We start from the raw sequence: 16,640 nt of genomic DNA on the forward strand, positions 1-16,640 counted from the left end.
ATTTTCAAACTACTTACATCACTGGTGTTAACAAACCAAGTTATCTCTCCATAGGAGGCTAGCTCGCCATTCACATAGCATCGAAGCTCACTATTCTTCCATCGGTTATAAATGTGCACTATTGTTACCATATACCACTGAAAGAGCAAAAATAATTTTCAAAAAGATGATAATCTCAGTAACTAAATCATATTGATAATAACAAGTTAAAACTAAATGATAAATGTTATTCAACTTAGAAACAAAATAGGAGTACTTTATTAAATTCAATATTCAACCTCTGGATAAATACTTATTCAGAGAATTTGTAATTGATGTGAACGGAACCTCTAAATTATTTTCCAACTTTTATTATGAAAATTTTTAAATATACAAAAAAGTTGAAGGTCTAATACAAACACCCTCTTTTCTACTGTATAGATTCTACAATTTTTAACATTTTTCTGAATTTGCTATACCTATCTATCAATCATCTACTTAGGGGAGCTATGGTAGCATAGTGCCTAAGGCATCTGACTGCTAACCAGAAAGGTGGCAGTTCAAACTCACCAGCCACTCCTCAGAAGTGAAGTAGGGCAATCTACTTCCGTAGTGATATTGCCTAGGAAACCCTAAGAGGGGTCGCTATGAGTCAGATCGGACTCCATGGCAGTGCGTTTGGTTTTGTATCATCTACTTATCTATGTATATGTATAATATGGATATGTATACATATTTTTGATGAACCATCTATTAATCTAAAAATTCTAAGTAAAAAGGAAAGTGTAAGTTTATACTAGTAAAATAATTGTCAATGATATTTTCCCCTGGACTTTCCTTCAACTCCATAGATAACTATCCAATTTTTTATTATCAAAAAAAATAAGAGGTTAACAATTGTCCAGTGATTTACAGTTCATTTTCTGAAACAGTATGAAAAGAGCTGTGATTTACCTATCTTATGCAAGTAACTTTAAAACAAAGCATTTTGAAGGCTAGCATAACTTGTTAACTAACTATGACTTAAGTAAGTTAACATACCTTTTGGGGCTTGAAATCAAATTTCACACAGTGTTGAAAGCCTTTTCCCTTTGATTTTATTGACGTTATAATCAAACAGCCTCCAACAAAGTGAGCAGAATAACCAAGACCTTTACTGGTTCTGAAACTATGAAGAATAAGTTTCATTTTACCACTAAATATTTTTCTCATTTTCCAAGTAAAGTAATAACAATCACAGAAAATACATACCAATATAAATACGGTTTATCCTTATCCACATTGATATTATTTACAGGATCCATTCTAAGCCAAGTATGAAATGTAAAACCATTCTGGTATGGCCATTTGGCTATAGGAGGTAATGCAATAGCCTTCAGGAAAGAAACTTTAAGTTAGTAACTCACATGAAAAGCCTCACTGAAATCATGAAAATAAGACTTTACAATGCTATATATAATTCTATTACATCATATTCTCCTATGTCACAATTCATATATCTAGAAGACTTATAATAACTTCTGGATTTCCCCAAATACACAGTAATGATGTTAACTTACTTAAATGAAAGAAACATTAACTGTGACCTGTTGGACATAATGGTCTTGTTTGTTTCATTTCTTAGAACAAACATATCCAAAGAGATTCCAAATAAAGAAATAGTGATATCAAAGTGCAAGTCTATTACTGAAATTTTAAGGTCTTAGAATAGTAAAATAAAAGCTTGGTATATACTTCCTCTTTTAATACAGAAAACAATTAGTTCATAACATTTTTGGATTGTAATCAGAAGTCACTATATAAATGGCTTTACAATTTGGATTAAAATTTAGAAGATCAAAGTACATAATGAAAGGGATCCCGAATAGCGAAGACAATCTTGAAAAAGAAAAACAATGTTTCCACTTCCAATTTCAAGATTTATCATAAAGCTACAGAAATCAAGACAATGCTACTGGCATAAAGACAAAAATAAAGATCAATGGAATAGAGTAAGTCCAGAAATAAATATTACCTTATATTTACTGATTTTTAACAAGGGTACCAAGATCATTCAATGGGGAAACAATCATTTTCTCAATAGACAAGTAGGTATCTACATGTGAAAGAATTAAGTTGACCTCTTTCTTACATAGGACACAAAAATTAACTCCAAATGTATCTATCACAGACCTAAATGAAAAACTAAAACTATAAAACTTACAAAAAAACACAGGAGTAAATCGTCATAGTCTTGGGTGAGACAAAGCCTTCTTAGACAAGACACCAAAAAAAGCACAAGCAACAAATGAAAAACAGGTAAACTGGGCTTCATCAAAATTTAAAACTTTGTGTTTCAAAGGACACCATGAAGAAAGTGAAAATACAAGCCACAAAATGGGAAAAAAAATATTAAAATTATATATCTTAAAGGGGACATGTACCAAAAATACATAAAGAAATATGACAATTCAATTGGGAAAAAAAAAAACATAAATAAGCCAAGTAAAATACAGTCAAAAATATGAATAGACATTCTACCAAGCAAAAGATACAAATGCCCCCCCCCAAAAAAAAAATCAGTAAAAGATGCTGAGCTTATGATTCATTAGGAAAATTCATATTAAAACCACAATGAAGTATCATTTCACACCCAAGAAGATGGTTATAATCAAAATATCAGATCATAACAAGTGGACAATAAACCAAAAAAACCATATCATTGCTGTCGAGTCATATCTGACTCACAGTTACCCCCTCCTTGGGTTTCCAACATGGTTTCACTGCAGAAGTAGATTGTCCAACTTTCCTTTCAAGGAGTGGTTGATGAGTTTGAACCACCAGACTTCTGGTTAGCAGTCAAATGTCTTAGGCATTATGCCACCAGAGCTCCCAAGTGGACAATAATATACATAGGCTTTAATTTCTCCACATCCAAAGTAGACAATAGGATGTGGAGAAACTAGAGCCCACATATATTACTGTAAGGAGCTCTGGTCCCGTAGTACCTAAGGCATATAACTGCTAACCAGAATGTTGGTGGTTCAAACCCACCAGCCACTCCACGGAAGGAAGACTGGGCGATCTACTTGCATAAAGATTTACCACTTTCGAAACTCAAAGGGGATCACTATGAGTCAGAACTGACTCAATGGCAGTGAGTTTGGTTTTCTCGGTTTACACTGCAGATGTTGTTGTTGTTGTTATGTGCCGTCGAGTCGAGTCGGCCCCAACTCATAGCGACCCCTCCTTGGGTTTCCGAGGCAGTATCACTACGGAAGTAGGATTGCCCAACCTTCCTTCCGAGGAGTGGCTGGTGGGTTTGAACCGCCAGCCGTCTGGTTAGCAGGCAAGTGTCTTAGCCACTATGCTACCAGAGCACACTGCAGATAGAATTATAAAATATACAGTCTCTTTGGAAACAGTGTGGCAGTTCATGAAAATGTTAAACACAGACCATATGACCCAGCAATTCCACTCTTAGGTATACACCTAAGAGAAATGAAAACATACTTCTCCATAAAACATGCACAAATGTTCATAGCAGCATTATACCTAATAGCCAAAAAAATGTAATCAACCTAAATGTCCATCAATTGATGAATGGGTAAATGACATAATGGAATATTATTCATTCATAAAGGAATCAAGTACTGATATATGCTACTACATGGATGATCCTTGAAAATATTATGCTAAATGGAAAGCAGTCACAAAAAAAAAAAAAACAGACAATGTACAAGTCCATTTATTTAAAATGTCCAGAACAGACAAATTTATAGAGACATAAAGTAGATTAATGGTCACCTCGTGCTGGGGGCTTGAGGGGATTGGGGAGTTACAGCTAATGAGTGCGAAGTTTCTTTTGAGAGTGATGAAAATGTTCTGAAATTATATGGTGGTAGTGCACAACTCTGTGAGTATAGTAAAAATCAGTAAATTGTACACCCTACATGAGTGAATTGTATGTTATCTCAATTTTTTTAAATAAAGCTATTTAAAAAAAATCATAGTATATAAGTTTTTGTTTCATTGTTATAACATATATGCATTTTTATGTATACATCATATACATATAGTCTTTCACATGTATTAAATACTGTGTAAAATACAGAGCCAAATTTATATAAAACACTACTGAGACCTCATAAAGCTGATTTAAAATAAATGTTGCATTAAGGAAAAACATAAGAGAAAATATATTTGGTGTACTCCTATGAGAATGGAAATGTGAAAGCTTTGTAAATATATTCATCTACGAATATTTTTACTTCCATTTAAAATATAAGGAAAAGAGTCATTGAAAATATATTTAAAATACATATCCCTTAAAAGTATAAAGCTGATAAGCTGAACTGCTCACTGCTGTACTTCCAAGATAAATGCAGGTGAGTGGAATAGACACTATAATCTCAAAGAGCTTTAAATATTAAATCATAATGTGGTACATGATAAAAACAAATAAACTTTTAAAAAAGCTTAGCAATCTTATGAGGACACTCTTTTATGTTAGAGGCACATAAAAGGCTCAAAGCCAAGATAGTAAAGTTATTCCGGTAAGCTTCAAATTTAAAATGCTTAATAAGGAAAGAATTATAAAGAAATAAAATATGAACAACAAAATTTTCCAGAGACTTGTATATGTAACATTCAAATTTCACACATGACCTCTTCAAGCACACTTGCATCTTTCTGCAGATATTATCTAACTACTTGGAGCCTAACAAAGAAATAATATCTTATGAGAACCAGAATAAAACCTGAGTAAGAGATTAAGCTCAGAAACAGAATAGGCAGAAATGTCTATGAAAGAAATTTTGCTTGAAACAGGCTGACCAATGTAGTAAGAAGGTTAAAAAGCCTCCCATAAGTAACATACATACATACAATGCACTCCTATAACATTTGAAGGGATCTCTGGTGGTGCAATGGTTAAAGCATTTGGCTGCTAACCAAAAGGTCAGCAGTTCGAACCCACCAGGTGCTCTGCAGAGGAAAGAGGAGGCAGCCTGCTTTCACAAAGATTATAGCCTTGGAAACTCTATAGGGTAGTTCTACTCTGTCCTACAGGGTGGCTATGAGTCAGAATTGACTCAGTGGAAGTGGGTTTGGTTTTTTGGTTATAACATTTGGAACAATACAGATATTACTACCAATTATAATTTTCTTATTTATAAACAGACTAAGGGTTTATAAGTAAAAATGGCTAAGACTTCCATCATTTGAAAACTCATGTCAGGAATATCTGCCTAATTGGTTTAAAGAGTTACTGTCAATCTATGCACCAGATACAAAAGAGATAAGGGTAGGAAAATGTGAGGCTAGAGAAAGATCCCTAGAAAAATAGAAAGTAAAGGTGTCAAATTACACACAAACATTTGAGTATGCAGAGATAAATTCATAAGACAAAAGAGCTTATGTTCAAAAAGAATTAAAGTCTTGTTCCATTGCTGCCCCAAGTTGAGAGTGAACTGCTTTCTTAACCTCTTTTAGCTTCTATTTCATCACCTCTGAAATAGTTAGTAGGAAGTTAAGATACACAATTCTTGCAAGGATTAAGTCAGGTCCTGTAGAGACATGTCTATCTAACACAGAACTTGTCAGTGGTGTTTGCAGGGCTGTACATTCCAGAAGCAAAAGGAAGGAGAGTATCAAGTGATTTCCTCATTGAGATTACTTACTGCGGCACTCTTTCCTGGGAAGTTGAAAAAGGCATCAGGACCGTACTTCTGAGGCATGTGCTTTAATACAGATAGTAACTTCCCAGCATGTGGAGGCTATGAAGACAATCAACAATTTATTCACTATTTTTTATTTACAACTGATATATATTACATATATATATATATATTTGTTGTTGTTATGTGCCATCGAGTTGGAAGCAACTCATAGCGACCCCTCCTTGGGTTGCCAAGGCAGTATCACTACGGAAGTAGATTGCCCCATCTTCCTTCTAAGGGTTGCTGGTGGGTTTGAACCACCAGCCCTCTGGTTAGCAGTCTACTGCCTTAGGCACTATGCTACCAGAGCTCCTATATATATATATATATATAGTTATAGTTATAGTTATAGTTATAGTTATATAATTATATATATTATATATATAAATAATTTTTTTTTTTTCAATAAAGCTATGTTTTAATATACAGGTAGTTCCTGACTTATGATCAGGGTCTGTTTCAACAACTCTGTCATAAATCATTCTGACACAATCTAATACTTTTTTTCTTTTTTAAAGTTTTCATTATAATTGGGTCTTATTGTTAGTATCTTTATAAACATGATTTGCATTTCTCTTTGGGCATTGGAAACATTACATATAAGCTACACATATGTGCCACCAACAAATTACCACTGCAACATTGTATGCAGTACTTATTACTAACGATAAGATGTATTTAAAAAAAAAAAAAGACAGTAGTAGTAAGTGCAATTTGTCATCATTCAAATGTGTCTTATATCTGGGACTACCTGTACACAAGAATCAATGCTGTAAACTAAAAAACAGAAAATAACCAAAAAGGTTATTTTCAATTATCTCACAGAAATTAACAATGCTCTCTATGCCACTCTTTAACACTTAGAACATACCAGATGTTCAATAAATACAAGCCAATATCATTTGACACTTGAAACTATTCTCCACATTGTATCAAGAATGATTTTTTAAAAATAAAAAGTACAGTACACCAGTGTTCACTGCAGCATGTTAGCAATTAAAGATACAACCACCTAAATACCCATCAACAGAAGAATATGTAAACAAAATGTAGTACATATATACAATGGAATAATACTCAGCCATAAAGAAAATGAAGTCCTGATACTAACTACAACCTGGACGAACCCTGAAAACATGCTGAGTGAAGTTAGTTGATCACAAGAGGACAAATATTGTATGATTGAACTAATACGAACTACCTAGAACAGACAAATGTATAGCAATCAGAGTTGAATAGTGGTTACCCCCAGGGGCAGGAGAGAGAGGGAAATTAAGAATCATTGTTTAGGAAGCATTGAGTTTCTGTTCATTGTGATACAAAATTTGGTAATGGATACTGGTGAAGGTTGAACGACACAAGTGATATAACTGGTGTCACTAAAATGTATACAAGAAAAATTACTCAATTGGAAAATTTTATGCAATCTATATTTTTACAATTAAAATAAATACAAAATATATCAAACCTCCCCACTCTATTGAAAAATAACTTCTAATTTAATAAATACTTAAATAATTTCTTCCATTTACCACTGTTAAAGACATTTTTAAAACACTGAAACAGTTTAAGCCTCATAACCACACTATGACATGGTAATATAACTATCGCCATCTTATGTTGTTGTTGTTGTTGTTATATGCCATCAAGTCGGACATGACTTATAGCGACCCCTCCTTGGGTTTCCGAGGCAGTATCACTAGAAATTACGGCACAGGAACTTGTCCAAGATCACTTAGGTAGTAAGTGACAGAACTCAACCTGACTCCAGAGTCTATGCTTTCAGGCATTGTATTTTTCCATTGTATTATGTTATCTAGGAAGCTCTGATGACAAGGTAAGTAAACCATTTGGCTGGTTAACCAGAAGGTTAGTGGTTCAAACCTATCAACTGCTCCATGGGCGGAAGATAAGCCAACCTACTTCTGTAAAGACTTACAGTCTTGGAAACCCAGCAGGGGTCACTATAAGTCAGAGTCAACTCAATGGCAAAGGTTTTGGTTTTCTGGTTTTATTTCTTGTGTAACTTCTCACTGTCTTTAAAACAAGGACCAATATCTTTATCAAGCCCTACAAGATACTGGATGGTCTGACCCCTTCTACCTCTGAAACATCTCATTCTCCCTTTCTTTCTGCAATCCACCCACAACGCCCTCTCCCAGATCACCCACAATAAGGCCTTAACATAAGCTATTATTCCCTTTGCTTGAAATGTTCTGACTTGCCCACTCCACCCCATCTTAACCAGGTAAATCTTACCCATCCTTTAGAGTTTATCTTAATGGTTTCTTCCTCAGGGAAATCCTGCCTGAACTCTGTGACTGGATTAAATCTCCCTACTATCCATCTTCATTTCACAGTATACCTCTCTACTACCCAGCATGTATAAAATTTGTAATGTTACATTTATTTGATTACTGCCTCTTTGGCCCCCAAATCTCCTCCAATACATGAATCAACAAACAACTAAATATAAAAGCTCATTTACATACACAAGGAAAAGCAAAGGACAATGGAATATGCATTATCATTCTAATCAGTTTACAAGCAAACAAGATAAAGCATAGGACAGTTCTCTTTCCTAAAAGGTTGTTGTTGCTGTTATGTGCCATCAAGTCATCTCCCAACTCATAGCGACCCCTCCTTGGGTTTTTGAAGTGGTATCTCTAGGGAAGTAGACTGCCCAACCTTCCTTCCAAGGAGCTGCAGGTGAGTCTTAACTGCTAGCCTTCTGGTTAGCAGTCAAGTGCCTTAGGCACTACGAGTTCAAAACTGAGTCAAACTACAAACGAAATCATTGGTTTGCCCTTAACCTACTTTAGTACCTATGATAAGTTATCATTGTTATTGTTGTTGTTGTTGTTGTTAGGTGCCGTCATTTCCAACTCATAGCGACCCCACGCACAGCAGAATGAAACACTGCCCAATCCCACGCCAGCTCCACAATCCCTGCTATACTTGAGCCCATCATCGCAGCCACCATCTCAATCCATCTCGTTGAAGGCCTCCCCCTCTTTCGTCGACCCTCCACCCTACCAAGCATGAGATCCTTCTCCAAGGAATGGTCCCTTCTGACAACATGACCAAAATAGGTGAGACGAAGTCTGGCCATTTTTGCTTCCAAGGAGCATTCTGGCTGCACTTCCTCCAGGACAGATCTGTTAGTTCTTTTAGCAGTCCATGGTACTTTCAGCATTCTTCACCAGCACCACAACTCAAAAGCATCAACTCTTCTTCGGTCTTCCTTATTCATTGTCCAGCTCTCACTGCATACGAGGTGATTAGAAATATCATGGCTTGTGTCAGGCGCACCTTAGTCCTCAAGGAGACATCCATGCTCCTCAGCACTTGAAACAGTTCCTTCGCGGTTGACTTTCCCAATGCTACACGTCTTCTAAGGTCCTGACTGCTGCTTCCGTTGGCATCGATTGTAGAAACAAGCAACGTGAATTCTTTGACAACCTCAATCTTCTCTCCATTTATTGTGATGCTGCTCATTGGTCCAGTTGTGAGGATTTTTGTTTTCTTTATATTGAGACGTAATCCATACTGCAGACTGTATTCTTCAACCTTCATCAGTAAGTGCCTCAAGTCATCCTCACTTTCAGCAAGCAAAGTTGTATCATCTGCATATCTCAGGTTGTTAATGATTCTTCCTCCAATCCTGATGCCACATTTTTCCTCATATAGTCCACCTTCTCGGATTATTTGCTCAGCATATAGATTGAATAAGTGTGGGGAAAGGATACAACCCTGTTATAATTAGTCATTGTCTAAAAGAGTTTGGCAAATTATTAATTAGATATTAAGGGGAAAGCTGTATTCTCAAGAGATAATCAAATTTTCAATTAATCATACCGCTCAATAACAAAAGTGCAATAACAACTAATTTCAATCACACTTAACTTCTTTTAATAATTTTCAAAATGAAATAAGCCAAAACAACCCTATTGTTAAAAATAAAAGTACAGTATTAATTTCCATCCAAAGAAGTCATTCCTCCAAATTTCCTTTTCTATAAACCAACAAACAAAAGAATAGATTAAAATAAGCCTTTTCCTCCACAGACACTGCTGAAAAAGCTCTTTAGACAACAATTTAGCAGCATATTTCAAGAGTCTTTAAAAATCTATCTTAAAGTAATAATCAGAAAGGCAGATATATATTTAGACATAAGGATTTTTCTGTACTGCTTCAATTGCAAGAGATGAAAATAACCTGAATGTCTAAAAATAAATAGCTAAACAGCTGTAATAGATGTCTGAGCAAGACCTATCTTTTGTTTTATTAATAGTTTCTTATCTTTTCCTTTTATTCCTTACACTTATTCTATATTTCTCCATCTCCCCACAGGCAATATAATAATATGTTTAATAATTTTTATGTGTTCCTTTAAAATGTGTACTTGTACATAAGGAGCTCTGGTAGCATAGTGGCTAAGACACTTGCCTGCTAACCAGACGGCTGGCGGTTCAAACCCACCAGCCACTCCTCGGAAGGAAGGTTGGGCAATCCTACTTCCGTAGTGATACTGCCTCGGAAACCCAAGGAGGGGTCGCTATGAGTCGGGGCCGACTCGACGGCACATAACAACAACAACAACAACTTGTACATATAATTTAAATGAGTGATGTTAGGTTAGATACAAAGTTCTCTTTCTTACTTTGTTCCTATGTTTTTTGCATCTATTCATATTACTCCATACACGGATTCTAACTGCTACGTAAAAATCGATTCTATATATCCATCTGTCCACTCTCCTAATGATGAACACCATGTTAACAATTCACTACCATCAAAAATAAGGCTTATATATTTCCTTCTGGAACTAATGTAAGAATCTCTTAGAATATGTAGTCAGGAACAGAACTGATAAATCAGTAGGTAGGAGCTCTGTAGTAGGAAAAGCTTGGCTGCTAATCAGAAGGTTGGCAGTTAAAACCCATCAGTGGCTCTGCAGGAGGAAGATGAGGCAATCTGCTTCCATAAAGATTTACAGCCTTGGAAGCCCAATGGGGCATCACTGTAAGTCAGATTTAACTAGATGGCAGTAAGGTTTTTTTTTTTTTTTTTTTTTTTATAGGTATAATTAACATAACTGAAGTTGTGCTAGATTCCTCTTAAGGTTGACCCCACTAGTGTTCACTACCACCAACAGCATACAAGGTAGAAAATAACCCTACTTCTCCAACTATATTTGCCATTATATAACTTTATAACCCTAGACAAGGAGCCCTGGTACTGCAGTGATTAAGTGCTCAGCTGCTAATGGAAATGCCGGCAGTCTGAACCCACCAGCCATTCTGTGGGAGCAAGATGTGGCATTCCACTTCCATGAAGATTTACAGCCAATTCTACTTTACCCTATAGGATCACTGTAAGAATCAACTCAACAACATTGGGTTTGATTATAATCTTGATGCTAATAGACGTAAGGGGATATCTTAATATTGTTTTAATTTCAATGTCTCTATTAATGATATTGTGTTTATTTGGTTTGGGGTTTCTAACTCTATAAATTAATGTGTATTTATATCCTTTGCTAATTTTTTATATGCAATTATCTGTGTTCACTAAAATAATAAAAGGGTATTAATTACATATTTTTTAAAACATTAGTTAAATATAAAACAAAACCAAAATCGAACCAGTCTACTTTTTCTTCTGGATCTGACGTAGTGTTGTTACGTGTCATCAAGTCAGTTCCTACTCACAGCGACCATATGCGAGAGAATGAAACAACGTCTGGTCCTGCATCACTCTCAACAATCCTTGCTATGTTTGGGCCCACTCTTATACCCATTGCAATCCATCTCATTAAAGGTCTTCCTCTTTTTCACTGATGCTTGGTTTTACCAAGCAGGATATCCTTCTCCAGGGACTGTTCCCTCCTGATAGTATTTCCATCCTCACTCCTAAGGAGCATTCACCCTATACTTCTTCCAAAACAGATTGGTTTGTTCTTCTGACACTCTGGGGCATATTCAATATTCTTCACCAACACCATACTTCAAAGGCATTAATCGTTCAATTTCCCTGTTGTCCAGCTTTCAACATATATATGAAACAATTGAAAATATCATGGCTCGGAGCAGGTGCACCTTGGTCCTCAAAGTAACATCTCTGCTTTTCAACATTTTTAAAGAGGTCTTTTGCAGCAGATTTGCCCAATGCAATATACTGCTTGATTTCTACTGCTGCTTCCACAAGTGCTGACTGTGGATTCAAGTGACATAAAATCCTTGACAACGTCAATCTTTCTCCACTTATCATGATGTTGTTTACTGGTCTAGTTGTGAGGATTTTTGTTTCTTTAGGTGGAGGTGAAATCCGTCTATACTGAAAGCTGTAGTCTTTGATCATCATCAGTAAGGGCTTTAAATCCTCTTCATTTTCAATAAGCAAGGTTGTATCATTTGCGTAACACAGGTTGTTAATGAGTCTTCCTCCAATTCTGATGCCACATTTCATACAGTTCAGCTTCTTGGATTATTTGTTCAGTAATCAGACTGGATAAGTATGGTGAAAGGATACAAACCCTAACACACACCTTTCCTGATTTTAAACCATGCGGTATCTCATTTTTCTTCTAACAACTGCCTCTTGGTTTATGTACAAGTTCTGTAGGACCAAAATTAAGTGTTCTGGAATTCTCAGTCTTTGTAATGTTATCCGTAATTTGTTATAATCCACAAAGACTTTGCGTAGTCAATTAAACACAAATAACTATCCTTCCAGTATTCTCTGCTTTTAGCCAACATCCACCGTGACATAGTAACAAGACCTAAACTTAACATTCTGTGAAAAACAACTAGAAAACTAGACAAAATGTGTGAAACAAAACTGTTTCATACATGGAACAAGAGGCAGTACAGGACTCTGATCCCTGAGAAAAAGAAAATCAAACAAGCTTTCCACCTAGAAGCAATTTCCACACTACTCCAAAGGCTCAGAGAAATCAAACAAAATTTGGAGGTCTCAATGACTTGAGGAAGCAGAGATTAAAATATAGGGAGTCAGAAGTGGCTAGAAGTTTCAGGTCAGAGTATTAAAAAGGGAGTAGTAAAGCAGAGAGGCTACAAAAAGCAGCATTGAGTCTTTGGCTTAATACCAAACTGTGCATGCCTATGATAAAACTCAACAACCAAAAAAAAAAAAAAACAACTCACTGCCATAGGGTCAACTCCGACTCTTAGCGACCCCGTTTGGGTTTCCAAGGCAGTAATCTTTACGGAAGTAGATCACCCAGTCTTCCTTCTTCAGAGTGGCTGGTGGGTTTGAACTGTCAACCTTCTGGTTAGCAGTCAAATGCCTTAGGCACTACACCACTAGAGCTCCTTAAATTCAACAAAGTAGGGTCAAAATACTGAGAGCTATGTAAGTCGAAGAATTCCTAGAGCTGATACAGAGACAGGAATAGTTTGAGTCTCTACTAAGGCCATTAGCATCCTTAAGTAGAGAGCCTAGAAGAGCCAAGCCTGAATAGAAAGGCTAAACTAGTCCAAGAGGCAGATAATGTTACCAATGAGGAGGAGCAAAATTGAAGTAATCAGAAAATGACAGAGATTATAGAATTAGTAAACAAAACCATTAAAAGAACTATCATAAATATGCTCAACAGTGTCAAAGAGTTAAAGAACTTAAAGCAACATAATGGGAAAGAATAAAAAACACTGAAAAGAATCAAACAGAATTTAAAGAGAAAAAGAATATACTATCTGAAGAAACAACTATTGGTCTCTACTAATCAGGAGCAAAAGATAAAGAAGGAAACCAAAGTCTCAGAGAAGAAACTAGTCTACAAGCTAATAGCTTACATGAGCCATGGCCTCATGCACCCTGAGACCAGAAGAACTAGATTATGTCCAGCTACCACTAGTGACAGTTCTGACAGCCCACAAAAGATGAACCCTGACAGACTGAGAGGAAAATGCAGAACAGAACTCAAATTCATAAAAAACTCCAAACCTGACGAACTAATTGAGACCTCAGGACTCCCTGAGACCACTGCCCTGAGATACTCTTTAAACCCTAAACTGAAACTATCCCTTGAGATCATCTTTTTGCTAAATAACAGAGATGCAAACAAAACAAAGGATATTACCTCTGAGAAGGGTGCTCCGTTAACAAAATAAAAACCTATGAGACCAAAAGATCAACATTTACTCTAAAGTAAAGACAAGAAGATAGAAACCAAAACCACTGCCATCAAGTCAATTCCAACTCACTGTGACCCTTCAGGACTGAGCAGAACTGCTTTACAAGGTTTCCAAGGCTGTAAATATTTACAGAAGCAGACTGCCTCATCTTTTACCCAAAGAGCCAGCTGGTGGACTGGAACAGCTAGTATTTTGGATAGCAGACAAAAGCTTTAACCACTGCACCACCAGAGCTCCTCACATAAAACGACAAGGGAACAGGAAAATTAGAGTACTGGAAACAGAATAAAATGAAGGTGAATGTTGACTCACTGTGGGGAAAAAAAACTAATGTCAATGAACAAATTATACAAAAATTGTCATATAATAACCTAATTTACTCTGTGAACTTTCAGTGAAAATGCAATTGAAATACTATTTTAAATATATATATATATGTATATACACACACACATAATCTGTAATGAAATTTTCAACGTGCATCAAAGCAGACAGCAGAAAATCAGTTAACTCAAAAATACAGCCATAATATCTATCCAAAATGAAACAAAAAGAGAAAAGACTGGTGGGAATAAAATATTAACATCTCAGTGGACTTAAGGGACAACATCGAGGGATCTTGATATGTAACTGGAATCCAGAAAGAAAGAAGACAACAAGAACACGATATTTGAAGAAAAAATGGTCAATTATTTTCCAAATATGATGAAAATTATGTTATAAGCCCATAGATGCAAGATCTTTGATAGGGATAAACAAAGTAAACCATGCCAAAACACAATCAAATCTCTGAAAAATCAATAATGACTGATAAAAAGAAGCTAAATGGTTTAATAATCTTAACATAATGAATTAGAGTTTATAATTGTAGAGCATAAACTGAGATGTACTTAATCAGAGCTAGATTAAGGATGTGCCAATTGAACAACTGCTACGGGCATAAACATCTCAAGGACACTAAAATAAAGCTAAAAATTAAGAAAAAAAAAATGGAGAAAGAACTTCTCTAAGGTACAGGTAACTGTCAGGCGGGAACTCAGCGCCAGTCAGGTGGGTAAAAGATTGAACAGGAAGAAGCTACAAACAGACCAAACCGGATGCAGCTTCCACCTGATTGGTTCCTGCCTTATTTTGAACCCGCACAGGTCCTCCCCCTCCCTTAATGACTATGCTAATGAGGTGCTTTCACCTGATTGGTTCCCGCCTTTTTCCCTCTGCCCCCACTCAGGTCAGGCCTCTCTCAGGAACCAATGAGCCTTGCCCAGCCCCTCTTGGGGACCAGTAAACCTGGCCCGGAGTGCCGAATAAAAACTTCTCTTTAACCCCACTTTTGTGTGTCCTCTTCTCCTTGCCGCAACCTTCCACTAACTGGCAGAAAGTGTGATAAACTGCCTGGGGATCAAATAAATTCACCACCACTACCAACAACAACCACCTGGCAAAGGAGGGCTAAACATGGAAGAAAGGAGGGTGGATCCAATTAATTGCAAAGCTTTTGTTCACTTTAAGGGACAAACTACTCAATTAATAAAAAAGGAAGATAGTAGGAAAGTAGTATACACATTTTTTCCCCCATATCCTCTCCTCTAAATAAATGCTGAATATATATTTAAAGAATAACAGTATGAAGAAGGACCAAATGTGTTAGCCTGCCTGAAACTCCCTGTTCTCTTAGTCCACACCTGTATCCACTCATGGCTAAAAGAGCTCTGTATGGCTTTAAATGATATTTTAATTGATTTCTTCCCCAAAAAAATCAGTATTTGTCCCACATGTATAAATATCAATTATTGAGAGAGCTGCTAATGTGTTTGAGGAAAGGGATACTTTTAAATACTAAAGAGTATTTAGGTATTTTTACCCATTGTCCTTTATCTCCTTGAAGTTTACTGAAGAATAGCTTTAGTTCTCGAACTGTCAAATTGTAACTAGCCAGCACTCCCAACATGTCAACTAAAAGATCTGGAAACAAAAGAAAACAATCAAATAATTAAGGTATTTCTATTTCTTGAAGGATTAGATAGATATACTATGCTTACTTAAAGGTTTGGATACTAAAGTGCCAGGAACACAGTGGATGTACAAGTATTTCTCAAATAAATGAGAACGAAATAAATGATGAATAAAATAAGAAAAATGCATTATTTAAAAATCAAATTTTATTTCTTCACATACCTTGTATTATGGAAAAGTCATACCTGCTATCATATTGTCAACTTTTTCAATTTTCCAAAGCACTTTTTCAACAAGGCCTACTTCAGTACAGACTTGAAGATTTCGTATGCTTTTTTTCAGAATGGCTGTAAACATGCTCCAGACTTCTGCTTGGCAAGTGATGTCACATTTTTCCAGTAAGTCCACCATGCAAATGATACTCTCACCTTCTTGGATAATGAAATTCATTTCCAAATCAAACTGTCCTCCTACCAGCTTGGGAGGGGGAAGGAAAAAAATTAAACACATTACTATTTCTTCAATTAGTGCAATCCTAAATTTCAGTTTAGCAGTAACTAGACACACATATTCTTCTCTTCCCTCAACAACAAAAAAAAAAGTTCACTTTTAAAAATTTTAAAAAAAAACAGCTTTCTCAACAACAAAAGAAAACTCAATTTGAAGATGGGCAAAGGACTTGAAAAGACATTTCTCTAGAGAAGATACATAAATGGCCAACAGACACATGAAAAGATATTAGTTATCAATAGTCATTATGTTGTTGTTGTTATGTGCCGTCGAGTCGGCCCCGACTCATAGCGACCCCTCCTTGGGTTTCCGAGGCAGTATCACTACGGAAGTAGGATTG

General features: G+C 35.9%; 1 protein-coding gene across 1 annotated transcript in view; it reads right to left on the bottom strand.

Annotated features, from left to right (window-relative positions):
• The window catches only part of LRBA (LPS responsive beige-like anchor protein), a 1,065,192-nt gene that overhangs the window by 881,149 nt on the left and 167,403 nt on the right, over window positions 1–16,640 (bottom strand). Inside the window, 6 exon segments of the mRNA XM_042782393.1 lie at window positions 18–137; window positions 1,021–1,147; window positions 1,231–1,352; window positions 5,640–5,735; window positions 15,699–15,799; window positions 16,036–16,267. Of these exon segments, the coding sequence (XP_042638327.1) occupies window positions 18–137; window positions 1,021–1,147; window positions 1,231–1,352; window positions 5,640–5,735; window positions 15,699–15,799; window positions 16,036–16,267 (798 nt within the window).

Source organism: Orycteropus afer, unplaced genomic scaffold (genome assembly GCF_000298275.1).
Source record: "Orycteropus afer afer isolate SDZICR_OR568_19922 unplaced genomic scaffold, OryAfe1.0 scaffold00297, whole genome shotgun sequence".
NCBI lineage: Eukaryota > Metazoa > Chordata > Mammalia > Tubulidentata > Orycteropodidae > Orycteropus > Orycteropus afer.